We start from the raw sequence: 27,833 nt of genomic DNA on the forward strand, positions 1-27,833 counted from the left end.
CTGTCACTGAAACGTTTAAGTTTTGATGCTCAATTGTAGATTGAAAATCATACAGAAACGAAATTGATCTTTAGAATAGCAGTAGTTTTAACATATAACAGAGGTTCATTTCGTTAAGGACAAAGTTCACCTTAAAAAAAACTTTTCAACTTTGCCGACTTTTCAATAATTATTTGGCCTTTTTAAGTTTTGGATTAAAAATATTTCCAATACACTGTAGTTATAATGGTCACGTTTTTATCTGTTTTTTTTTTTTTTTTTTTTGTCAGGGCAATGTTATTTTATTCTTTGATACTGCTTTACAAGAAGGTCGTAATAGGTTGCAGTACATTCTGGTTCTCTACAGATACAAATAAAAAGTTGGACCCATTCAAAAACAATTAATGGCTGTCACAGGAGGCTGTCACGAAGTCACATAAACAATTTGCCCTTATACCCAATAAAGATATACACACCCCTGATGCTATATCGTTCAATTTTTTGTTACACTTCATAGACGAAAATGTATGGTTAGGTAATGGGATCTTAAATATTTTTGATATTTGAATAATCAAAAATCGCAGGAAATAGGGACCCTATTAAATTCACCTTACCATGATGCGGAACTCAACCACTTGCCAGATTTACGAACATTCTTAAAGTGCAGTGGTGGGTATATTTAGTTTGGAAGTGATAATAAAGAGGAATAATTGATGACCCCCGTTCAAATGTGCCTTGTCAGCCACAGACCCAAAATTATACAACATTATCTCATCGTAACCATGATGCCCAAATCTCTCTTTGACTTACTGTTCTAATGTACAAATGTAAATACTCTTTAAACAGGACAATACAATATTCATATATTGTACATTACTTAATTGTTTTGGACTCTTGAAATGCACTTAAATAGACTCCTACAAACAATCAAACATCACTTTATGCATAACAAGACAAATACGTCCAACAAATCGGAGAGTCTTAAATAATTCGACTCCAGATTTATGAAAACTTCAACGAAATGTCCCGGGGAGTATGAAAACATATCTATTATGAAGTAATCTCATATTAAACATTGTCTCTTGGAATGGATAATGATACTCTTTTAAATGACCCGACTACGACAGAAGAACCGTATAGATTTTTACCCAATAGAAATCCATACAACAATAAATGTGTCAAGACGTTGTCAACTAAACCCCAACAGAAGGAATTAGGACTAAAAGTAAAGTAATAAAAATAACCAATGACCGTCGATCAACATAGAAAATTACCTAAAGTATTTAAGCGCATAATTTAATATATGTATCGTTCGGTTAATCATGTATCATTCCTAACATTTGAATGAATATCAGGATGAAATGATTGAATTAATTCACTTAACTACACTTGTCTTATAGCCTACACCAACGACACCTGATATGTCAACACCAATGAAATGTGCTTACTACGCAGATAGTGGAGAGAAACAGTCTGATACAAAATCTTTTCTTCAGGAGGTAAAATAGAAAATTCAAGTTTTGTTAGTTTAAGACCATCTAACAGGTAAATTTTGGGTCTGTCCTTCTTATACCAGATTTGTAACTTTGCTATAATATCATAAATTGACAAACGAGACAAACCTCCACTTAGTTCCAAATTTATGTTTTGATTCCTTATTCTAAATCCTAAACAACACCTTGCGGGCTTGCATTCCTATCATGATTTCCTTTATAGAGGTTTGCTATTAAACCAAGAGTTATAAGAGGTGGATTTGTAATCATCTCTTCGTAAATTTTACAAATAGCACCAAGCGTTGTTTGATTGTTTTGTAATATATGTTTCAAAGATGACGAGTGATATGCTCTAATTGTCGTAACCCCAATACCGTCGTCTTTTTCGCCGAATGGGACCTACCGAATAAGACTTATCATCGCGTTTCTACTTGATCATCATGACGTATTCCAGGTGTGGAACAGGATCTGCTTATTCTTTAGGAGCACCAGACCACCCGTTTGTTTTTGTTGGTTTCGTGTTGCTTTTCTCAGTCTTCAGTTTTCTATGTTGTGTTTTGTGTACTGTTGTTTGACTTAAAAAAAAATGTAAAATAACAAAAATACCCCACTCCAAAGAAAATCTAAACCGATAAGTCACTTATCAAATGGAAATACCACAAGCTCAAATACATCAATAGAATGGAAAACAACTGTAATATTCCTGTCTTAGTACAGGCATTCGCTTATGAAAAAAAAAGATGGATTAAACCTGGTTTTATAGCAAGCTAAACCTCTCACTTGTATGACGTTATTCCATAATATTGACAACAAAACAAACAGACACAATAGGTAAAAATGTCAAAAATAGGGACACATCAGTCAACATTGTGCCTTAATCCCAATCAGCATAAAAGCAAACAAATATGTCATCAAAGAAAATCAAAATGGCTTATAGACAAAGCACAAGCGCAAAAATGAACGACAAGAGTACAGAAAATGACCACGGCAAATCAACACATTAGCGAGATGCATAAGTTCCAAGCCATGCCAAAAGGATATTGCCAAAAATTAACTTAAACAGTGAAGATTATTAATTTACTACATGTAAGACAAATAAAGGAAAACTACAACACGTTATTAAGATGATAAACAACGTTAGACCAACATGTATTATGAGGTCTTGGTATCTTCCGATGAACTGTTTTTAAAAAGGACGAGACGTTCTGTGACATAACCCTGATTCTTTAACTTTCTGCTTAGACACTGACGACATTTTTTTTAAAGTCTGAGTAACTTTTTGAATACAGAATGAGTTTGGAAATGTAAATCCCATATGCAGGTGAAGTTGGTATATTGTTACAAAAGTGGGGGAAATGTTTAATTTCGAAATTAAAATCTTCTTGTTTGTTATTGATTCTGGTCTTAAGATGATCTCAAATCCGAGGTATTAATTTGAAAACGAAACGGAGGAAGCCATGTCTGTTGTTTCTTTTCTTTACTATCATTTTGTGTATCAATACCATAAGCATAGTTTTGAAAGGACAAACTAGTTTTACTTTTTTTACAATTTCAGTGACAAAATATTGATTTTATTATAGTTTACCTCTTGCTCTATGTAGAATTATTTCGAAATTCTAGAAGATATGCTAAGCCTAATGTATAACAAAGTATATATTTTATTTGATAAGTCAACAGAAACTATGGTCACTATAATGGACGAAAAAACGCCAGATGAAAATTCTGAAATGGGATTAAATTCTGAAGACGCTGGATTTGTGGCTAAGGCTGTCAAGACAATAATTTCTAACAAGGCTCTATTTACTGATAAGACATCCGTAGGTATTCAACTATAGTTAAATTTGATTTTGTTTGATTTAAAAAGAATGTTAGCATGGGCTCGAACGAAATACTTTTATAGAGATCGATATTAAATCGTATAGATGGGATTGCTTTATATTGAGATACAGACTTTGAAGAGCAAGGAAGTCTTACCAAATACACCTTATCATTCCATTCCAGATAAATTCTGAAATTACACAACGCTTACAAACCAGTTGACTCTATCTAGGGAGATGTTTAAACTATGTAATCTGCATAAATTATTTCAAGTTATGTTTAAAACATTGCAACCATTTCATTACAAATGGCTCTTGACCAAATGGAAGTTGTGTAAATGACTTTTGTTGGAATGGACTTAATAGCGATAAGGCGTATAATCATACTCATGCTCGATTTTAGTTAGATATGGGTTTACATTTGTATGATGTTACTCAAGACAATTGAAATATGAAATGAATACGCGTATAATGCATTTGAATTTCTTCGGTGTATGTTATATCAAGTCTCAACTCATAGACAAATTGATGAATTGGAAAGACTATATACTCGTCTTCATGTTTTCCGTTCGGCATTTGACAAAATTCTTGGGATTATACTTTTTCAAAAATGAGTTATTTCTTGTTATCCCCACAAAAAAAGATTTCTTGATTTTTCAATATCCCAATTACTTTATCATACTTTATTATTTTATCTGGTCTAAAGGCACTTGGTGTCCGACGTCCGTCGTCATCCCGTCGTTGTATGTCGTCCGTCGTCGTTTACTTTTACAAAAATCTTCTCCTCTGACCAAATTTTACCAAACTTAACCAAAATCATCATTGGGAAGATTAGTTTTTAAAATGTGGCCATCCAAGCTGGCTGACATATCTAAGAATAGAACATAGGGATAAAATTCAAGTTTTGTTTATGATTTTAAAAACCCTTATAAAAGAGAAATTCTGCCAAGGGCAAAAAATGTTCCGAATGTTGAGCTTACCATGGTTTCTTGACGTCAAAACTGTTAAATGACTACTTATAGGAGTAATTGCTCTTAAATTCTTAAATTACAAACTTTATCATTATTTTATTTTCATTTCTGCCAATTATCTTGAAAACTGTAATAGATAGAGAGAAACTTTTAATCGAAAAAAAAAACGATCAGTAAGACAAGTACTACAAATAAGCCTGATGGTCAAAATCGTTAGTCTTATTATAGTATTTGCCCGTTGATGACAATTTTTACCATTTTTTATGCTTTTTTGCATTGTATCTAAAAATTTTAGTGGGTAAATAGAAACTTAAATCAACAAAATTTATCAACAAGAGTCGATCTACAATAAAGACACATGGAGGAAATTAGTCGGACGACGATTATTTGTGTTATTTCCCTTTAATGACTATTTTTATCATTTTTGTTTTTGTGTTTTGCCTGATATGATACAAATAATAAAAAGAAAATATACACTTAAAATCACAAAATTATCAGCAAGGCAAGATCTACAAACAAGGCAAATTTTGCTGATATAGGTAGTTGACTGTCACTCTTTATAGGAACGATTATCCTTAAATAAGGAATTTTTTGTACTCTCTTTTGTTTTTTTAAGAAAAAACTAAGGAAAAAAAGTGATCAACCAAACAGATTAAATGATCAACAATAGAAGAACAATAAAATAGAGCTATTTGTCATGATTTCTATTCTCGTCTACAATGTTGGAGAGTGTCTTTTGTTGAATATGCACATAGACCAAGTTGAGCGACACAATCCCTGTATAGCATCTAGTTTATAAATCTTGTAAATAAAGGCAACAGTAGTATACCCTGTTCAAAACTCGTAAATCTATGGACAAAAAACAAGATTGGGGTAACAAACAACTAAAACTGAGGGAAACGCATTAAATATAAGAGGAGAATAACGACACAACATTAAAATGTAGCACACACAGAAACGGACTAAGCATTAGACAAAATTCGATATACCAGGTTCAAGTCACATTACAGTGGGTAAAGTTAAAAGACATTTTCTTTTTAGAAAAAGGTTTCAAACAATTTGAGGAAGGTGATGAAGAACATACGCAAAAGAACAAAAATTCAACCAAGGCCTGCGAAAGACATTTTAAGCTCGAAGAAAGCAATGCATGGTTTGTTTGTTTATTTGCATATGTTTCATTTTATATTTTATATTTTAACACATATGAACTACATAAACAGACGACAACTACTGTACATCAGATTTTTTCAGAACTAAGGACAGGTGCAAACATTTGCAGCGGGATTAAACGTTTGAATGGTACCAAATCTTTTCCCTTTTCTGAAACAATAGTATAACACCACAACATTGAATAACACACTATAAGTTATCTACGTTCATACCGTAGATATGGATATTTTAACACCCTGAAGTACCCCAGTACACCATGAGGCGTAGCCGAAGGGTGTACAGGGTACTGAAGGGTGTTGAAATAGCCATGTCTATTTTGCATGTATAATCAATATCACAGACAGACCATCGCACATCAGCGTAGCTATCAACAAAGCTAAGGTCACAATGCCACCTTCGCACTTCAATGCGGAAACCATCGCACTTCAGCGCGACCATCGCGGTTAGGAGTATCATAGCGGTTCCGAGTCCTACAAATCTACGGATATATAAGACGTTTTTAATACTTTTTTCAAATAATTTTGAGGTTTATAGTACGAAGAAGTGATAATTTGTAGTAATTCCAAATAATCAAAGCTGGTATATAGAATAAATCCATGTTAACATTTAATAACAAAGAAGCATTAGAAATAGTATCAACAGGTCAAATAAACAAGACAGTACGATTTGAGAGTACTCGCAGTTACTGACAGTTAAAAAAAAACATGCATCGGAGACTATGTATGAATTTTCCGTCAGAATTGTAAAATTTGTTGTCTGGTTTCATTTCAATATGCCATACCGAGTGATCTTGTTTATCAACTCAGAACTTTCTGTTTACCGAATACTTGATAACTAATACATATACCAGCCAATTTTCGTCGTATTTTCATAAGAAAACTATTAAAACGACCCTCTTTAAATGTGTTTTAGACGTAATTTGATCATTTGTTTTGCCGTGTGTTGCGATTTCAGATTCAGTGCTCGTCGACTTCATGTTTACTAAAGACTCAAATATTCAAAACATAATGACCATGTACACAAAGCTGGTCTCTTTTTTCTGCGGAACTAAAACATATTTTTTTCCTTATATCAAGCAAACATGTTTTATATTTTACTTTGTAAAAACAGCTGTTCACAAACCACGCTCTTTTTTGGTAGTAATTTGATATTCATATATAATTATAATTTCCAACGGTTCGAGAGTATAGTGGGAAATTATTGTAATAACGGTACTAGTGAATACTATTGATACGGGTACTTCTTATGTACACGTATATACATACATGTATCACGTGATACTGATATTTAGCGGGAATATTTTCCCTTGTTGGTCACTTCTAACCAAGCATCAGACTGGACAACAATGAAATAAATTTCATTTTAAATTGAATTGTTATTCTAATTTGTATTTAGTAGGGATTTGTATTTTACTAGAAAGTAACTTGATTTATTACTTATTCCATATAGTATATTTATTCAGTTATATACAGTCCAAGTGTACCTCTCGAGACGGTCTTCCGAGCATTTCGGTTTGGACACAGGTTTCCAAAATTTTCCACTTTATTTAAAATGTAGTCTTTTGATTACAGTTTAAATGGAGTTTGAACCGAGGTAACTCGTTTTTGTTGGTTTTTCCTGGCCGGCGGGATCGTTGATGACAGAGCCCAAATTTTTTAACACAATTTACTAGTTTTTCTAAAGAATTCTTTAATGATAGTTTATTTATAGTGCATTGATACTTATGCTTCATGTATATTGTGTATATCTATTATATTTATATTAATAAAATATGGGGTCCACCAGTATTGCTGGGCTATCGGCTATATATAGTATTTTAGTATTTATTGATATGCCTAGAAATAGTATTTAGTAAAGTTGATACTTTGATTTACCAACTGGTTCAAAGTTATGATCTTTATGCTTCATCTCGTGAAGACACAACACGAGAATGTTTCCAGTACAAGAACACATGGATAGCGACCAAACTGAATTCTGAGGAAGACCCTTAGTGAAGAGATGGGAAGTACAGAATTTTAGTATAAGTTTCAACTCTAAGATGTTTGAGACATATAAATGTTGAATTTATACTGCACAGCCATATGTTTTTTTTTTAAATTATGGGGCATATACACTTTCCATTCTAGGATATAATTTTTACGAAACTTCATAATAAAAATGGCACAGTTTAAGCTAAGCCGTAAATTAGTTTCTTTTTGAAAATGCATTGTTTTTATTTACAGAAATGCAACTTTTACTACGTGAAATGTTTTTAGATGTATCGGTCATCAACTTCCAGTTTACTGAATAGTTATATATTTTAAACCATAATAGTCATGTCTAAGCGTCCATAACATCAATCTTGGTATATACAAATTGTATTTTCCTGAATTTGGTTATGAAGTTTCATGAGAACATGCTATACCATCTGATACATTTTTGACATTGGTCCTCAACTCCCTGTGTATCGAGTTCTTATTCGGGTGTATCAAAAATGAGCTGTAGCCCACACTGATACCTGTTTGTTTGTTTGTTTCAGAGATGGTGAGTGGTATATCTGACACTTTCAGCTTTTGGAAGACTGCAGGTTCAGAAAATTTGGAGAAAGAATTAAAAGTAGAGGATGTGGAAGACGACTTCAGAGAATACTTCACTCAGCATCCAGACGAACAAGAAGATAAGATGACATTTGATGAATTGGTTCAAAAATGTTATAAAAATAAGAAAAAAATTAGGAAAAAACAACAGGAAATGACAGAAGCTGTAAGTAGCATAAATGGCTTTTCATAAAAAGAAAATAGTTTGCGATCAAGTCATTATATCTTAGCTTTAAATATCAAATCCGAAAAGAACTGTTTATTTAAAAGGTGTAATATGTTATGTAACAAATACATTTTAAGAGACATAAACATGATGAAATCCAAAGTTAAGAGATAAAAATAACAAGGGAAATAATTGCTAAAAATACAAACAACACTATGAACAAATAAAAATTATATTAATGTAATTTATAAACTGAATTTGGGAAAAATCAAAACGAAACAACACGATATACATTGGAAACAACTAGATCGCGTACTTAATCTTAATTTTACCTATCGAAAACATAGACATATTGTATCTAATGACTGGACTTGTGTTTCCCTTCGCTTCCATGAGCTGAAGGCAAATACTCTGTCGATAAATGTTTTTTTCTGTCGCTGTTGGCAATGATGTTATCAATCTATCAAAGTACTGAAGTTATTAAGGAATAGGCTACCAGTTATTATAACATTAAAACTTTACTGCCACAGATGAGCATTGCGATAATTCATGTCTCTTCAGTGATGCTAGAGGCCAATAAGACATTAAATTATCTGCATTTGTAGTAGACAATCTAGCCTGACTGTGCATTGTATAAAAGGGTAAACTTTTGAAAAAAAGTTAGATCCCTATCTAAACAAGGTCTGGTGACACTTGATTGGCAAAAAGCATAAATACATTTACGTGAAAGCACAGATTCTCAAAACGAAAAAGCAATTTCTGCTCAGCAAGATCTGTTTTATTTTCAGACAAAGGATAGTGCAGAGGACCTGATTGAATCTATGGCAGAAGTATTAGACATGACATCAACTACAACATGTGCTGGGGCAGGGGAACAAGTAATAAATAGAACAGGAGTTGTTCTGAGTCTTGATAAAGACAGTAAAGAAGTATTTCTGAATAATAAATCAGAAGTCTACAGGAAAGGGATGTCCTTACAGTTTGACAATGAGTCTTTGGCCAATGTTAGTGATGAAACAAACATAAATCTTCAGGTATCTCATTTTGTTACAAACATCCTTTTGCATTACAAGGTCGGTTAACAAATACAATTTAATGCATTAGTCAGTAACATAGTCGTATTGATTTGAGCAAACGATCATTTTGTTAATTGCTGCTTATTAAGAAACTATTGATACAGGGTACTTTGTGGTTATTTGTTTTAGAAAAAAATGACAAGGGGGTCCGAATGCTTTTGGTTATGAAAGAAAAGCGAACAACACCACTGCAAAAAAAAAGAAATTAAAAAGATAAACTATAATCCAAAGATAACTTCTCGTAGAATTGATCTTTTCGAACATCTACGGACAATTCTACTGCTTTATTATTAGCTACAAAATATTTGTAATATTTTCTGATAAATTTGTCATTATTTCCTCTGTTATAAATTATCAACGGATTTCTGGAGGAACGACGTGAGCATCACCACATTTGTATTTAAAAAAAATTTTGGACTCCTGAGTTCCTGCATAATTCTTTAACATTGTTTTGAATTTAGCTGTATTTAGCAACACTTTAAGGAAATTTTTGGTTCTCAATGCTCTCTGCTCTCTAACTTCGCCCTTCATTTGACCTTTTTAATTTTTTTTTATTCGAGCATCACTGACGAGTCTTTTGCAGACGAAACGCGCGTCTGCTGCATATACAAAATTTCAATCTTTGTATTTATGATGAGTTTATTTACTATTTGTATTTTGAAGGATTTTATTTATATTTGAAATATTGATTATCACCTTGTCAATTATTTAACTTGTACTAGACAAGCATGTGTTCTTTTATAATCAGGTAATTGTTCATTGTTATCTTTATCATGATTGCATATGATAAGAAAATATGCCGATCTGTTATGGTATGAGAAAAAACTATAAAGTCACTACACAGAAGAAAAAACCCAACTAGAGCAAAACGAAATGCAGGGGTATTTGAGAATCGCTCTTTTAAGGGCTTGTTTTAATCAAACCTGAGTATTGTATGTAATGTTCGTGTATTTCCGCTATCCTTTTATTCTCTTTTCTTTATTACACGATATGATTTTTAACAATTTACTTAGCTACTAGCATTGGGCCGAGATTACCTGTGCATTTATTATTAGGTATTTATGGAGAATTTCTAATAAAATATATAAATAAATGAGGAGATATGGTGTTAGTGCCAATGATACAACTCTCCATCCAGGTCAAAATATATAAAAAGTTAACAATTACTAGCCAAAATACGGCATTCAACGCGGAACTTTGGCTCACACTGAACACCAAGCTATAAAGAGCCCCAAAATGATTAGTGTAAAACATTCCAAACAGGAAAACCAACAGTTTAATCTATACAAAAAACGAAAAACAAGGTACACCTATAAAACACATTAACAAACGACAACCACTGAACAACAGGCTCCTGTAAATGTTAGTATTATATATTATTTTGCGCATAATACATAATATCAATAAACATAAAAATAAATTTATGGATAACTTTTATGTCTACTTACAAATCGGAAAAAATAACGGATCTACACCGTAACCTTTTTATGGTTATTATGTGCTTATGTTTACTTTTCTCAAAGGATACCTGTGTACCTGAAATTCAATGATTCTTTTCTAATAATTTGTTTTTCATTTATTTTTTCAAACTTTATTAATTGATGCTTATGAAAATAAATATCCCTCTTGATATGATGTAATTGGTTTTTTTTTTTAATTTGGGAAGTTTGGGTTATGAATTTATCTGTTTGAGCTTTCCAATTAATTCGCACGTAGAGTCCATTGTGGATGCATATGTCACAGGCGTATCATACCTTTCGACACGAGAAATTTCTTAAAACATACTTTAATATACGACATATATTTATTTTAAGGTAACAGTCCTTGATACGTCACCAATTCTTCATGCAAAGAATGCTAGCACAATTACCGGACAAGTAATTAATATTGCTGTCAAAGATGAACTGAATAATAAGATTGACGTACCACTAAAAATGAAAATAAAAAACCCAGGAGTTACCTATTTCACTGAGCATGTACCTTACTACGACCCACAAGATCAACACCAAATGATGTTCTTTAAATCGAAAAAGCGGAGTGACTCAGATGTTTTAATTTTTTATATCAAACTTGATGATGAACTAATGCAGGCAATAAACCAATTGGATTTGTACTATTTATTTGCTAAATCTGGATCGCAGCCGTCATCGACAGATTTTGACTTCAAAGGAATTGTCAAAGTAACTGACAGGGAAACTTATGGTTATAAAGTGTTTATACCAGAACATTACTTAAAAGAAGGAGATGTCTATATAGCGTTGAAGCAAATACAAGGTAATTTTGTTTCACGGAATTGATTCTTATTGCTTTTTAATTTTTTGTTTGCTACGACTACCATTTGAGTGACATTTTAGTTGTTAATTTTTAAATTTGTATGTATATTTAATTAATCTTTTAAGTGTCTTTTTTTCAAAGTAAATATTCTATTGAAAGCCTTGAACTTTAATTTATATAATAACTTCTAAATTGTTGTATTTAAAGTAAATCAATAGATTTCCGCCATTTTGAAACAAAAACAAAAAAACCCACTATTTTTCAAATTTTGAACTGATATTCTGTGTTCTCTGTTAGCAGAGAGTAATGTATCAAACCTTTTTGTCAAATAATTATAATCCTGGTACATTTGATAACTATTCTATATACTTTAGATATCAAAATGGCTGTACATAGCATCTCACTAATCAACACTCATGTAACAGTGTTTATTTTGATAGTGTTGTATATAACTATAACAAGATGTATACAAATAAATCCGATTGTATTGATGTATTGATACAAATAACAATTTACATGTTTATGCAGTTCTTTCAATTATACTTGAGATTTAAAAAAATGATTTTAGCTGGCTTATCTTCCAATGATTCCGATTCGAATACAAGGCATCGACGAAGTTCCAGTCGAAATGAAACTGTATCGTTGTCCAGAATCAATCATACTGATATATCAACTTCAAACGTCAGCTTGGCCATTGTGACCACCAGTTGTATGGTTTATGATCCAAATTCAACAACCTGGACTTCAAATGGCTGCTCGGTAAGATTAAGCACACAGTAAACTATTTGGTATACATTAATTGTCATTAGATATAGTAAGTTTATTTTTTTTGATCATTTGAAAATAGTTTTATTACTCTTTTTTAAGTGATTGAATATGTTGAGATTTCTAAAATAAAAGTAACATTCAAACTGTCTTTTCACTAGAACAAATTAAAACGCCACTTTACCCGAAGTAAAAAAAAAGACATGTAATTTTTACTACCACTTTCAATATTTCGGATTTTTTATCTATACTTCAAAACAGGATAGCCTTTTACAATAGAAACATTCAATAGTGAAAACTGTTTTTAAGTGTTTAACATTGTAAAATTTAACTAAGAAACGACGACCAGTTCTGTGTTCAAAGTGATATAATTTAAGTGTTGAATAATATGGTCATTTTGAAAACATTTGTGAGTAAGCTTTTTTATAGGTCATAAAGGTATTGAGCAAAACCTACAACTACAATACTTTAATTTCAAAAGTTTCTGTTTGATACGTTACACCTTACACAAATATTTTCTAACATCTACATTTTCGTTCGGTACGTTTTATAAATATTAAAATTGAGAATGGAAATGGGAAAGATTATGTCTTCATCATATGAAAATTAAGTACAATCCTTCCCGTTAGGGGTTTGTTTTATCATAACATCATAAAATATATAAGAAGAACATAATCTGTATCATGCCAACAACCTGTTTTAGAATTAATGTGTTTATTTCCGATGCAAAGACCCTATGATTGAATCAGTAATAATACCAAAATATGCAATCCTTAATGACTTGACAACAGTATCGTAACTATATCCTTTCCGAATAAGTCTGTTTAAAGATTTGGTTAGCTTTTGAGGTGAATGCCAACATGTTTGTGTTTTGTAAAGAATATTACCATGAAATATTGGATGTGAAATAACTGAACGAATAAGATGTCTGCATGTTGATTTATATTTACGAATCATGTCCTTGTACTGATGACAGACATGGGGCTAATTACATTGCAATTACTTTTGCAAAGTAATGCATTGAATTACACATTACAATTGTAAATTTTATTATCAAGTGAAAAGAAAAACCAAGCATTTTGAAAAACAACATCAAATCACAAAAGATTCTAGCCTATCTATGCTGAGCCTGACTCAGCTAGTATAACCATGGGACTGTATCGCAATCTCGGCAAATTATAAAGAATTACAACTTGTGGGTGAAGATTGTAGATTATAATTCCACCAGAAATGATACAGGAGTTTTACAGAGCGTGTATTATTTGGTAAATTGAAAGAAATAAAAATACAATATTTTACAATATGCACGAAAGAAATATATGAATGTTCAAAGCAACGTTAATATCAAGTCAAAAACGAAAGTAGAATTTGCAGTTCAATTCATAGAAATAACAATTACAGTTCGTATTTGTTGAATATACGTGGAATTCAAGTTAACGGAATTAACGGTATATATATTTAACAGTTTATAATTGATTTGAAACGTACTTGACGGTGATTTGTCACAATATCCACAGGTGCAGTTTTGTCGTGGCATCCATTTGTAATAGACAGGCGAGGAAGAGACAGTAAGCAGTAGTGAAAATACGGACAAGTCTAGATTATTTCCGGAAAATACGGATGTCTAAAAATTCAATCCAAGAGACTATACAGTTAATATAATTGCGAATGTGATCCAGAATACTCCCCGTCTGAAATCTACCTGATATCACTATTCCATAAGATATAACTCATATGAATGTCACTATATAAATCCAAAATATATACATATAGTTACACAGGGTTGTTCTCTATGAGAAGAATCATGTCCACGATAGGGCGTGTGTAGATTGCGGCTTTTCCATTAACGATTACTCGCACTTCTGCTTTTCGGACATGTTCGTCTGAACTTTTAAATGAGTTCACTATAATTCCAACGGGCCATTGGGTACGGCAAATGTTTTTGTCCTTTAGAAGAATGACGTCTCCTTCGATGAGATCACGGCGATCTTCGGTCCATTTTCGTCGTTGTTGTAGTAACGGCAGGTATTCCTTCCTCCAACGGGACCAGAAAACACTGGCAAGAACCTGTACTCGTCTCCATTTGGCAAGACATAGATCTCGTTAATCGAATTCTCCAAGATGATCTGAGGTGAATATGTAGTCGGTTTTCTGTGTCAATAACATAGCCGGAGTTAATATCAACGGATTCTCTGGATCTATTGATACCGGTACCAGAGGTCTAGAGTTCACTATTGCTGAAACTTCTGCCATTAGTGTGTTGAGCACGTCATGTGTTAGGCTTCTTCCGGCTGCGTTAAGAAGCATAGAATCAAGAATTCTCCTGGTGATACCAATCATTCTTTCCCAGGCTCCACCCATGTGGGACGAATGCGGCGGATTGAAGATCCAAGTTGTACCAGAATTGTACAGAAAGTTCTGGAAGGGTCCATCTTCAACGTTGATTGAGTCAATCTTTAAGTCGACGATTGCGCCGATAAAGTTCGTTCCACGGTCAGATTGGAAAATCTTAACTTGGCCTCTTATAGCGGCGAATCTCCTGACAGCGTTTATGAAGGCTGAAGAACTCATTTCCTCGATTAATTCGATGTGAATAGCTCTTGTCACTGAGCATGTGAATAAAATTGCCCAACGTTTTGAGTTGGCGTATCCACCACGTGTTTTACGTGAAACAATTGTCCAGGGTCCAAAGGTGTCTATTCCAACGTTAGTAAACGGAGGTGAAGGTTCAAGACGGTCCTCTGGCAAATCAGACATGATTTGATACTCAGTTTTTCCTCTGAGTTTGCGGCATGTCACACATTTGTGAATAATAGATGAGATCAAGCGTTTTGCTCCTACGATCCAAAATCCTGCGGATCGAATCGCTCCATCTGTGAAATGGCGACCTTGATGTTTTATCTTGTTGTGGTAGTGTCGAACTAATAATGTCGCTATATGATGGCGTCCAGGGACGATCAATGGTTTCTTTTCACGGAGGTCTAAGTCAGATTTGGCAATACGGCCTCCTACTCGTAATAGTCCTTGTTCGTCCAAAAACGGATTGAGGTTAGCTATCGGGCTCCGCTTATTAATTTGTGCCTGACGTTTTATACAATCTATTTCATCTCCATAAATTTCATGTTGTGCAGATATTAAGATGAAATTTTCGGCGTTCGAAAAACTATCCAGAGTAGTTACTGATGATGCCTGTTTTGACCCGTGTAAACGGCAAAACGTTCCAAGAAGGCTATCGCTCGCACAAGTGCTGTCCAGTTGGAGAATCGATTAAATCTATCAGTTCCGATACCTTTATGCCCAGGTGTGGAAAACGTTTTTGCAACGTAAACAGTAGCACGGATTTCTCCATCTTCTTCTGGATCTATAAGTTGGTATATGTCATCAGAATTCTTCTGTTCTGAGGAAAGAAGTTGTTTTGGTCCCAATAACCATTCACTACTGTGAATTTCATGGGCTGGTACGGACCTTGTTCCCGAGTCTGCGGGATTACGGTTAGTTGGTACATAATTCCATTGACTTGGAGAGCTAAATTTCCTTATTTTCTCTACTCGATTGGCGACATAGATAAAAAACCTTCTTGACTCGTTACTGATGTAGCCTAGGACTACTTTACTGTCTGTGTAGAATTTTACGGTGTCTATATGTAAATCTAAATTATCCATGATGGTCTGTGTTATCTCGACTGCTAATACTGCAGCAGATAGTTCAAGGCGTGGAATAGTATGACCACTTGTTGGTGCAACTTTAGCTTTCCCAAGAATGAAACCTGTGTTTAGTTCGCCACTACTGTCGGTGGTGCGTAGATATGCAACAGCTGCTATGGCTTTTTCTGATGCATCAGAGAATACATGTAACTCCTTTGTGGCGGTTTTGCTGAGATACGGCACGTAGGTACGTGGAATGCGCAATGTTTCGATAGCAATTAGAGTGTCTCTCCAAGATTTCCACTCATCTGCTGTCTCATCAGAGAGAGGTTGGTCCCAATCGACGGTTTCTGATACTATTTTCCGTAATAGGAGTTTCCCTTGTATAATCACCGGAGCCAAAAATCCTAGAGGATCGTAGAGACTGTTTATCGTTGATAAAATTCCTCTCCGAGTGATCGGTTTGTTTTCTGATGATAATTGAAATAAGAAGTTATCAGTGTTTACGTCCCAGCTGAGACCAAGACTACGTTGTAGGGGTTTGCTGTCGCATTCTAAGTCTAGATCTTTAAGATTTGAAGCCAAATCACTGACATGAAAAGAAGACATAACTTCCGCACAATTAGAGGCAAACTTGTGAAGGCGTAAGTTTCCATATTTTGCTAATGCTTGCTGTGTGTCCTTCATGAGCTTAACAGCTTCCTCTTTAGTAGGACATGACGTTAGACCGTCGTCGACATAGAAGTCTCTTGTAACAAAGCTAGTCACGTGACTGCCAAACTCTTGTTCTGATGCTTGAGCTGCTTTTCTGAGTCCAAGCGTAGCAACGGCAGGTGACGGACTATTTCCGAAAACATGAACTCTCATGCGGTATTCGACAAGGTTCTTCTGTAGGTCATTGTCTTTATGCCATAAAAATCTCAGATAATTTCGGTGGTCTTTTTTGACAACAAAGCAGTGAAACATATGTTGAACGTCTGCAGTAACTGCGACCATTTTTTTCCTGAAACGCAGCAATACTCCCAAGAGATCATTTCCCGCTATATGTATCTTTGCAGATCTCAGTACAGGTAGAGTTAACTGAGGTTGCCTTAGTTTCAGCCGATTCTATAGGCTCCCCGCCGTAGGCTTGCTTAGGCGAGCTAGACTGAGAACTTGCAGGTTGCTGTGGTCTAGTGGTGTGAAGTGCGGTAGTGTGTTGTTTACTTCCACATTCTTTACAACTTATGCGTGCGTTGCATTTCCGGCTTCTGTGTTTGGTAGAATCACAACACTTGTAACAGACATTGTTTTCTTTCAAAAGACCTTTGCGTTCCTCTATTGATTTGGCTCGGAACGCTCGACATTCATTTAAGGAATGCTTTGTATTGTGCAGAATACAAAGACCTTGTTTGCTGGCGTCTCCGGATTGCTGCTCAACCGCTGTTTTATGAGTACCAACTTTAGTCTTGGGGTAAGACGTGAACCTTGGCGCAGCACCTTTTGTATTTGGTGTGACTTTTGACCCAAAGATTAATCCAGGATCGTTTTTAATTCTACTGATTTCACTGATGAATGCAAATAACTCTGTAAAAGGAGGAAAGGCAACGCCGTGATTAGATTTGTATCTAGACGCCCTTGTAATCCACTTTTCCTGAAGTCCATATGGTAGTTTTTCAATGACAGGGTTTATTCCGGTCGGTGAACCAAAATAAGCTAGCAGACATCCCAGCTTGGGATTTTCCTTGTGGTATTCTATTTCTGATAGAATGTCAGACAGTTCATAGAGACGTGCGTTTTCCTTATTCGTCAAGGTCGGGAATTTGTCAAGTTTACTCCTGAGAGAGGCTTCCAACATTTCTGGAGCACCATACCGCTCGTCAAGCCTCTTCCATAATCTTTGTATACCTATTGTAGAATTATTGGCGTTCGACGCTCTTATGCTTATGGCATGTTTAGCAGACTCAGGACCGAGCCACTTGATTAATAAATCAATCTGTTCCGAGTCAGCTACTTTTTAACTCGTCTGTTACGTTTTTAAAGCTTGCCTTCCATGTATGGAAGGATTCTGCCCGATCGTTAAAGCTTGTTAATCGGGAGAAAAGCAGGTCCTTATGCAAGAGAAATCTAGTAATCTCTGATGTTGGGTTGATTTGTTGCTGGTATGCAACAGGGATCTCTTCTTTTACACCATGTTTTTTGTGTGAAACAGGAATCTCTTCTGTAAAGTCTTGTTTTGTGCGTAAGACAGGGATCGCTTCTTTGACACCCTGTTTTTGGTGTTCAGTAGGGCTCTCATCTGAAAGGCCTAGTTTTTGTATGCCAGTTACTAATCCCAGATCTGGGATTAAGGTAACTTCCGGTGACTTAGTATCTGAAGGCAAGACGGCAGAGGTCTGTGACAGCAAGTTCAGTGCCACGGATGGCACGAACGCTGGTGCTTCGTGACTCAGCTCGATCTTAACAGGAATTTGTTTTTTCTTTTGAGGTCCTGTTACTTCCTTTACAACAGTTGATACAAGAAGTTTATTGACGAAATCTTGCACACGCTGGAGCGGGTCTTCCTTTTCATCAGGAAGATCACTAAATGCTTGGCTGCCGTCGTATTCCAGGACACGAGCCTCGGCTTCTGCGGCTGCAGCTTCTCTTTGTGCTTCTAGAATGTTCATAGCAGCTTTAATTTCGGCCTTTTTGCGTGTTGCACGTGCAGACTCCCGTTCCCTTAAAGTTTTCCTGCGTATGGCCTCACGTTTCATTTCAGCTCTCTGGTGTGCAGCCTCAGCATTTCTACGTATAGCCTCTTGCTCCGCCTCGGCTTTTCTGCTTGTGGCTTCTTGATCTGCTCTGATGGCTTCTTGTACTGCCTCGGCCTTTATTTCATTTTGCTTGAAAAGAGTCTGTTCTTCTATCATTGCCTCCTGCTTTAGGAGCAAGGCCTGTTTTTCAGCAAAGGCTATCCGAGTTCTGGCAGCCTCTGCTTTAGCACGCTTCTTCCGTGCAAGACTTGAAATTACAGAGACGTTGGAGCTCCCACTGTGTGAGGATTTCTTGCCTCTAGATGTCTTTGTTTTTGTAGATTTAGCCTTTGTAAGAGCGAGGCGATGCTCGTGTAGTTTTTCCATAACTAGCTCCACTTTGGACAGACGTAAATCCAAAGAGAGTTTACATGCATCAATTTCTTTTTGACTCTCCAATGTTCGGGTCCTTTTCAGAAAGTCTAGGTATTCATCTGTGAGCCTACGATAATTATTACAGGCTTTAACAAGTTTGTCCTGGACTGTTAGGAGTTGCTGGAGATCGTTAGGAGGCGTTGTTACTTCCAATAACTGGGATTCAATGTCTGCCCAGAGAGCCTCTAGTTCCTGACAGAACTTGTCACGTTTTTCAGTGAAAGCTCCTTGTCCTTTTTCCGTGAGGTCACGTACTCGCCTAGCCTCGGGAGTTTCATCTGACTGTGATGTATTAGACGGATTTTCTAATAGTTCAAGGACATCTCCTTCTTGGGGCTGAATCTCTTCTTGTTGTTCCACATGACTGGGATCCATGTTGACTCAACTTTGTTGGGTTGCTGTCGAGTTCACACAAGATATGTAGTCCACTGTCAGTGTAAAGGTATGTACGTATGTACGTTGCTACGTTGTCGTTCCTTGTCTGGATATGTAAAGACAGGTTGTCGTCAATTTACTATGCTGAGCCTGACTCAGCTAGTATAACCATGGGACTGTATCGCAATCTCGGCAAATTATAAAGAATAACAACTTGTGGGTGAAGATTGTAGATTATAATTCCACCAGAAATGATACAGGAGTTTTACAGAGCGTGTATTGTTTGGTAAACTGAAAGAAATAAAAATACAATATTTTACAATATGCACGAAAGAAATATATGAATGTTCAAAGCAACGTTAATATCAAGTCAAAAACGAAAGTAGAATTTGCAGTTCAATTCATAGAAATAACAATTACAGTTCGTATTTGTTGAATAAACGTGGAATTCAAGTTAACGGAATTAACGGTATATATATTTAACAGTTTATAATTGATTTGAAACGTACTTGACGGTGATTTGTCACAATATCCACAGGTGCAGTTTTGTCGTGGCATCCATATGTAATAGACAGGCGAGGAAGAGATAGTAAGCAGTAGTGAAAATACGGACAAGTCTTGATTATTTCCGGAAAATACGGATGTCTAAAAATTCAATCTAAGAGACTATACAGTTAATATAATTGCGAATGTGATCCAGAATACTATCCTTGTCTTAAGTATGAATCAGTTTAAACGAGTGGTGTTTTCTGGAATGTTTAATTTTGGGTCAAGTTTTTAACAACGTTCTTGAAGTTTTTCCTATCAATTGTAGCAAACAGAAGTAAATTACCAGCAATATACTGAATAAATGCATCTGTAGCCTCCTTTTGCTTAGGATCATCCAAATGATATTTTGGACTACCTGACTATTTCACAAAATCAACTTCCTCTTCTATCTTTGATATTTAAAAGAGGGACGAAAGATACCAAAGGGACAGTCAAACTCATAAATCTAAAACAAACTGACATTGATATTTAAGTTTCAATATATAATACATCTCTGTGTTTCTCTTAAAAGAAGTGACAGAGAAAAAGTTTAATCTTCATTTTAACTTAATATTAACTTTTCATTTACAATTATACATTTTTTAATTTTTTTTTTTAATTTCAATCAAAATATTTACTGAGAAATTCTTTCCTAATTATAAAATGAACACAGAACTTAATTTATGACCAAATGTTGTTGATTGTAAAACAAACTAATTACTGTTTTATGACAATGTTCAATTATCTGTTATTTAATTATGACAAAGTACTCTCTGATCTTTTGACAACAATGGAATACTTTTAAAGTAATGCTTTTCAAATATCAATCTGTTTATGCAGGTAAATATATAAAATAAAATGAAATAAAAAACTGAGATAATCCCATTCTCTATGATTAGGTACAAGTGGGTAAAGTGTGAAAAATAATTAGAAAATCAATATTCAAATGATATTTTTTTTTAGTAAATCAAGAAATCTTATATTCTGCTTTTGTTAAATATCAAACAATCTGTTAAAAGATATATACCTAGTATCAGAAAAAAAGGAATGCCATGTAATGCAATTTAATGCATGAAATTACACAACTTTTTGCTAAAGTAATGCATTAAATTTGAATTACATGTAGTGCTAAAATTGCTGAACTACACATTACATGCAGATACTTGGAAAAATGTAATGCATTACCATGCATTACAATAATAACAAATTTGCATTACCACATGCCTGACTGATGATAAAATTTAGTATATGTTTTGACTAGTTTGTGATATCGAAAACCCTGGTGAAATACTTTTTCAGTAATACAGAGATATCTTTCGTTGAAATCAAATACGTTGTTACATACATGAGCGTTTAAAATGTTTACTTGTTGAACTCACTTGGAATGAATTGCAAATTTGCTAAGCATCCTCTTTTCCGTAGGGATTGTCAACATCGGCCACGAGTAATCGATTCTGGGAGACCCCATATTTCTTCCAATATATTTATACAGATTTTGCTAACCTAACTGTTGTCTCTAACTGCTATCAATTAACCAAAATAAATTCATCAAATTCCGTAGATGTTTTCGAATAAGTTGGGTTAACGTGCATGGTTATTGTTTTTGGGTAAAAATCAAATAAAATAATTCTGAATCCATACAATATATCTCCGTCGTAACCAGGGCTAAACAATACTATATTTTTTCTATCGTTTTGATTGGCTGATATCTAAGATATCTAAAAATGTTTTGCAAGATTATCAACATGATCAAATGTTAATGTGGAATGAAATCAAACAGAAACTCTTTTTGTAATCTTAATTTCAATTAGTCGTCCGAATATCATTATCTATTTTTAATGATTTCACCTTGCTCTACTTATACATGTTATAGTACAATCATCTTAGTTAACAAAAAGTAAAATCACAAAAATACTGAACTCAGAGGAAAATCAATTCGGAAAGTCCATAATCACATGGCAAAATCAAATAACAAAACGCATCAAAAACGAATGGACAAGAACTGTCATATTCCTGACTTGGTACAGGCATTTTCAAATGTAGAAAATGGTGGATTGAACCTGGTTTTATAGCTAGCTAAACCTCTCACTTGTATGACAGTCGCATCAAATTCCATTATATAGTCACCGATGCGTGAACAAAACAAACAGACATAATAGGTAAAAATGTCAAAAATAGGGGTACAGCAGTCAACATTGTGTTATCATCTTAATCACTATAAAAACAACAAATGTAACGAAGAAGCACAAAAAGGCATACATCAAATTAACATCCTCATTTTGATTATATTATACGATTATATTTGTCTATGTAAAATGCACCCATCAAGGAAGGAGGGTATGGGTACTGGTGTAAAATTGCGCGTTTGAAATTCGCACAGGTAGACATGAAATAATTTTGTCGTTCAAAGTATGACGGGATGCATAACAAACTAGATATCCTAACATTGAAAGGAGATCATACTTACAACAATATTTAAACACATGCTACCAAACATATCGGTTTTGGGATTTCAATGAAAATAGTTAATTAAATATCTAATATCGTATCGGGGTTTTTTTTTGTAAGTTATTGTACCAGTAGTTTCTTATCAGCAGTAATAGAATGAATACTTTGGAAAATAGACACTTAATTATGAATGAAAATGGTTGTGTATATTTGGAATAACAATTAATTTTTCTTCTATCATTAATGAAGGTAAAATGTTTTTCGTAAGGTGTGGTAAATTAAGATGAGTGCCGAATCAGTTCTCGGGGATGAATGATATGTTATTATTACAAAATAATGAATAGTAGTTTTCTTTTCCTACTTCATATCAAGTTTCCAAATTTGTCTATAAATATTCCGACAAATTTTTAAACTATAAAATAATTCATCTTTCATGAGATAACAATTGTCAGTCGGGTTCTAAATATGTATATTTTATTGTATTGTCAATATACATAAAGCCAATGCGAAATTTGTGACTTAACTTGTGACACATGACATGTTAACCTTACCTAGAAGGATATTCATACACTGACTGCATTTTACATCACATTAAAATCTTTATGTTCTGGGGATATCTATTCAAATCGTGTAAAAAGCGGGGTCCGGAACATATCTAATTCCACATTTTTGTGATGTTAATTTGGTGTTTTGAAAAGCCATGTACGACAAATACAAAAGAGATTTAAATCAATATTGATGTTAGTTTAGCTTCAAGTGTAATAATACAATCGGTATTTCAAAAAAAAAAACATTTGTCAAAAATTATAGATTTTACCTTTTATCATTCAATTTTAGGTTCTTCCATTTTCGACGCTTAACGAAACTGTATGTAGATGTGAGCCAGCGGTTGGTTCTATCTTTTCTCTGTCATTTGCTTCTCCAAACATGATAGACCTTAATACTGTGTGGTCAAAGTTTGATCCTGCTAATGCTGCTGTATATGGTACCTTGGTGGCCTTAATTGTGCTCTATGTCATATTTGTCCTTATTCTGAGACGATATGACAATCAAGATGCTGTACGGGTGAGGATATAAATATTTCCAAGATTGTTTTTGTTTGTGTGTGTAAACAATTCGAGGCACCATCAAATAAACTGTAGAGGAAAAGATAAGATAAATAACAAGAGAGGAGAAAGATACCAAAGGGACATTCAATATCAGAAGTCGAAAATAAAGTGACAACTTCATGGCAAAAAAAGAAAAGACCAAAATGCAAACAAACAGTATACAAAATACAACATAGAAAACTAAAGACTGAGCAACAAACCCCAACTAAAAACAGGGGGTAATATCATGTGCTCCGGAAGGGTAAGCAGATCCTGCTTCAAATTTGGCATCAGTCGTGATCTAATTTGAATTGTTCAAGATACAATATTACTGGTGATATTGCTCCAGTTATACTTTATTATTCTCACCTGGCACACGTTTAATGTGTGTTGTACTTGTTATAGACTAATGACAACATATTTATCTAATTATTAATCTTTTTTTTTTTTGGTAAATAATAATGTAACTTATATACTAACCGTGGACTAGGATCATGATGTTGGTCTACTTTACTGTGATAATAAATCGCTTGCAAGCCTTATCAATTTTAATTTCTCGTCGAATGAATTTAGAATTCGGATTTGCTGTGACATGTTATAACATACTGATATCACTAAAAATTGATTTCGAATCCATGAACCAAATCTTTAGTTGCTGTTTATACCTATATATATTTGTAAGATATTTTGGTATTTTTTAATATGTCAGGTATTTGGGGGTTAATTCAAGCTTCTATGCCGAAAACATCTGAGGAAGGAAGTTTGGAAAATTGAGTTTGACAGATACAATCAATATTCATACCTGAAAAATCAACTTAATTTCTTAAATTGAATTAAAGTGTAGATATTTTGACAAAACTATAATAATTTTTAATGTGTATTTTCTACAGAGTACTCCTTTATACTTATTGGACAACCAACCGTTCAATGACTACTATTATATGATAGCTGTACATACCGGACTTCGGCCTGGATCGGGAACCAATTCAAACGTCTATTTCATTTTAGCTGGAGATGTTTTTAGTACTGGTTGCAGATTACTTACTAGCAGGGAACAGCAGGTAGTATATTAAGATGACAATCATATTTGGAAGAAAGAAAACATTGCTTTCTTTAATTTTTTTTGTCAGACTTTTTTTTACTTTTAGAAGAAATATACTTCAAACTTAACAATGTCTAAGAAAAAAATGTTCATTTATGAACAAGTGCAAAATATACTTAAATTCAAAATACAAATCAAATCATTCAAATGAAATAGATTGAAATAACATTGAAATAGATAAAGAAAAAAAGGAATTACAAAAAAACCAAATAAATTCAAATGAAATTGTTAAAATAATGTTTTCTATTGTCATATAGTCAGATTTTAATTCGTATATTCAACGAAAAACTACAACGTAATGTGTATAAATGAAATTATCAAGTTTGTTTATGCCTTATGGATAGTTTTACTTCGATGATAGTGATTTGATAAATTTAGTATGAAAATGTATGATAGTTAGCTATGTCAGATTAGTGACATAATTTGTGCTAAATTGTACTCTGGCAACAGATGTCCAAATCAAGTGCAACCTGTATAGTCCGCTAACTAACAGGTTCGACAAAATTTATTTCATGACAAAGTTTTTGAAACTTGTTACAGCAAAAATATCATAAATCGATATTCAATATAAGATTAAAATATTCTTTGATTACCTGTCCGTCTTACAACTAGCAATGCATTACCAAAACAAATCACGAACTTCGACTTTTGGTGGACAAATTGAATGTGAAATTGATAATAATAAAATTTGAAGATCTTTTTTATCTGTATTTCTTGACATGGAATAAAAATAGGTCATTTTCAAAAATTTGACAAATGAACATCGTATGAGAATAGCTGAGGTCCGTACTAGATATTTTCGGGTATCTAATACATGCACCACCATTGCAAAATATTGAGGCCATCTAGGTATTGATTTTCACTTAGCTTAGTTCAAAGACTTATTAAAAATCTTGTTCTTATATTTCAATCTTGGCAATATCTTGACCTAACTAATTCTGACCGCTGAAACAAAGCTTGGTGAACATCAATAAGTTATGTCATAGTGGAGTGGAACACTTTGTCCGATGGCATTTCCATCACATTAAATCACTACGATTGAATGTGTTTTACGGGAGATGTGTAAAGTATATATCAGTAAATATCTAATGAATTTAATGGAAAGACGTAATAAATATTCTGAGAAAAGCATGGTCATATGCAATGCCAAAATATAAGTACATAATTAAGACAAGATGTAGGACCCTAAGTTTTCATACTGTAAGTTAAGTTTTAATCTATCTAAAACAAAACTGTACCCATAAAAACAATTATCAAATTTCTTCCAAATGTGTTCATTTGATGACATTCATAATAGGTTTATTCTTTGATCAATGAATATAGATCACACATCAGACATAATGCTAGTAGTCGGTTGTTATTGGTTGTCGGGGTCTGTTGTGCTGTCTAATATTTTTGTGGTATCAGTCCATGACATAAAATAAGTACATGCACAGTTCTGTTGTACCTTTAAAACTGAGAAAGGAAATGGGGAATGTATCAAAGCGACAACAACCCGACCATAGAACAGACAACAGCCGAAGGAAAAAACTCCCGCACCCGGAGGCGTCCTTTAGCTGGCCTCTTAAAAATATGTATACTAGTTCAGTGATAATGGACGTCATAATAAACTCCGAATTATACACAAGAAACTAAAATTAAAAATCACACAAGACTAACAAAGGCCAGAGGCTCCTGACTTGGGACAGGCGCAATATATAGCAGTTTGACAAACACTAAGTTTGATCATTGAGACGCTTAATATTTCCCTAACAATAGAACGTGATTAAAACGTTCAGCTGATCTTTACAGAGTTATCTCCCTGTGGTTTTATGTACCACCTTAAATCTACTCAACACATTCTAACATATTCATACCTTATATCACCTAAAACAGGCAACCTGCTAGCATTAAGAAACAAGACACTAAAATGACTCTTTACTTCTTTACGCAGACAAAGGTCTTGGTGAGGGATGGTTGTTTAATCTCTAGTGGTATGTCAGATGCATATTGGTGACGAGAACATGTAAATGTGATATGAATATAAACGCTGATATTGTTATATTTATAAATTAACTGTTTACAAAATTTTGAAATTTTTGAAATACGAAGGCTTTTCTACTTCAGACATAGATTACCATAGCTGTATTTCGCAATACTTTTAGGAATTTTGTCTCTCAATGCTCTTCAACTTCGTACTTTATTTATTTTTTATCTTTTTTTATTATTTTTTTTTTTAACTTTTTTGGAATCGAGCGTCACTGATGAATCTTTTGTATCCAGGTGTAATGATAAGTCGTTATCCTAAGGCTATTTTTTTCTTATTTTTTCTGTACACTTAGCTTTCATTTTTTATTACCATGCATTGTCAAGCTTGGTAACTCATAATTATTTGTCAGTAACTAAATGTACGATGCTGTCCCATACTGAACCTTCTGACCTTGTTTGTTTACATTTAACTTTCAATGGCGTCAAAATCACGTGATGTCAATTCGTTCTACCCAATCAAATTGCTCTACTGTCAATTAGGGGATTTTCCAGTCTACGGCAATTACGTTATTTCTTTGTGGGATATTGCTTCAAAATAGTTTGCAATAATTTTGGGTTTTATTCAACAGGAAAACTCTTTTTTTGCTATCCCTTTTGACATCAATGGAATTCTGTATGAATATTTATCTACAGTCATGATGGTCAGAATATCGATCTTTTTATAATGAATAAAAAGAAAATTCCATGAAAAATAAATGTAAATTATTTTTCATTAACCTACTCTATATTCCTGTACAAAATTATGGCATGGGCATCGTTTTTTCAATTAGTTTTCCTTTCATTTTGGTTGGGCTTTTTTCGCGGGAAAATCGCGAAAGACGTAAGGAGCATGTCATTTTAAAATTCCTAAAAATACGATTTGCTTGACCTGTATTGCCTGCCACAAGATTGATGACGCTGAATGGAATGTACACAAAGCAATGGAGGCCGGAAGTGGGATTTTGTGAAGTTCTAGAATGTTTTTAGACATTCGGGAGTCGGGATTGAAACGGGCATTAGAAATCTGGCATTTTTTAGCAATAATTGAAAACAACAATGAAAACTTACCTTCATAAATGTTTTTTTATTCAAAAGTGCAGAAAAAACGTATTCTACATTGTTTTTCTACGCCGGAAGTAGCGTAGTGACGTCAATGCGGAGTTTCCCCGTGTGTTAAGTTCAAACACAAATACCTAACGAACTGA

General features: G+C 33.8%; 1 protein-coding gene and 1 long non-coding RNA gene across 2 annotated transcripts in view; one reads left to right on the forward strand and one right to left on the reverse strand.

Annotated features, from left to right (window-relative positions):
• The first annotated feature begins 1,381 nt into the window (after nucleotides 1-1,381).
• Nucleotides 1,382-27,833, forward strand: part of LOC143057206 (polycystin-1-like protein 2) — a 58,595-nt gene continuing 32,143 nt past the window's right edge. Inside the window, exons 1-9 of the mRNA XM_076230463.1 lie at nucleotides 1,382-1,478; nucleotides 3,143-3,289; nucleotides 5,302-5,410; nucleotides 7,949-8,172; nucleotides 8,961-9,206; nucleotides 11,063-11,522; nucleotides 12,091-12,281; nucleotides 23,269-23,496; nucleotides 24,410-24,580. Of these exons, the coding sequence (XP_076086578.1) occupies nucleotides 1,401-1,478; nucleotides 3,143-3,289; nucleotides 5,302-5,410; nucleotides 7,949-8,172; nucleotides 8,961-9,206; nucleotides 11,063-11,522; nucleotides 12,091-12,281; nucleotides 23,269-23,496; nucleotides 24,410-24,580 (1,854 nt within the window). The 5' untranslated portion in view covers nucleotides 1,382-1,400. The remainder of the gene's footprint in view (nucleotides 1,479-3,142; nucleotides 3,290-5,301; nucleotides 5,411-7,948; nucleotides 8,173-8,960; nucleotides 9,207-11,062; nucleotides 11,523-12,090; nucleotides 12,282-23,268; nucleotides 23,497-24,409; nucleotides 24,581-27,833) is intronic.
• Nucleotides 19,677-20,031, reverse strand: LOC143056674 (uncharacterized). Its single transcript, XR_012972455.1, has 2 exons — nucleotides 19,965-20,031; nucleotides 19,677-19,746 (listed from the first exon to the last, which is right to left on the reverse strand). It is a non-coding gene; the product is annotated as an uncharacterized LOC143056674 (long non-coding RNA).

This window comes from Mytilus galloprovincialis, chromosome 13 (genome assembly GCF_965363235.1).
Source record: "Mytilus galloprovincialis chromosome 13, xbMytGall1.hap1.1, whole genome shotgun sequence".
NCBI lineage: Eukaryota > Metazoa > Mollusca > Bivalvia > Mytilida > Mytilidae > Mytilus > Mytilus galloprovincialis.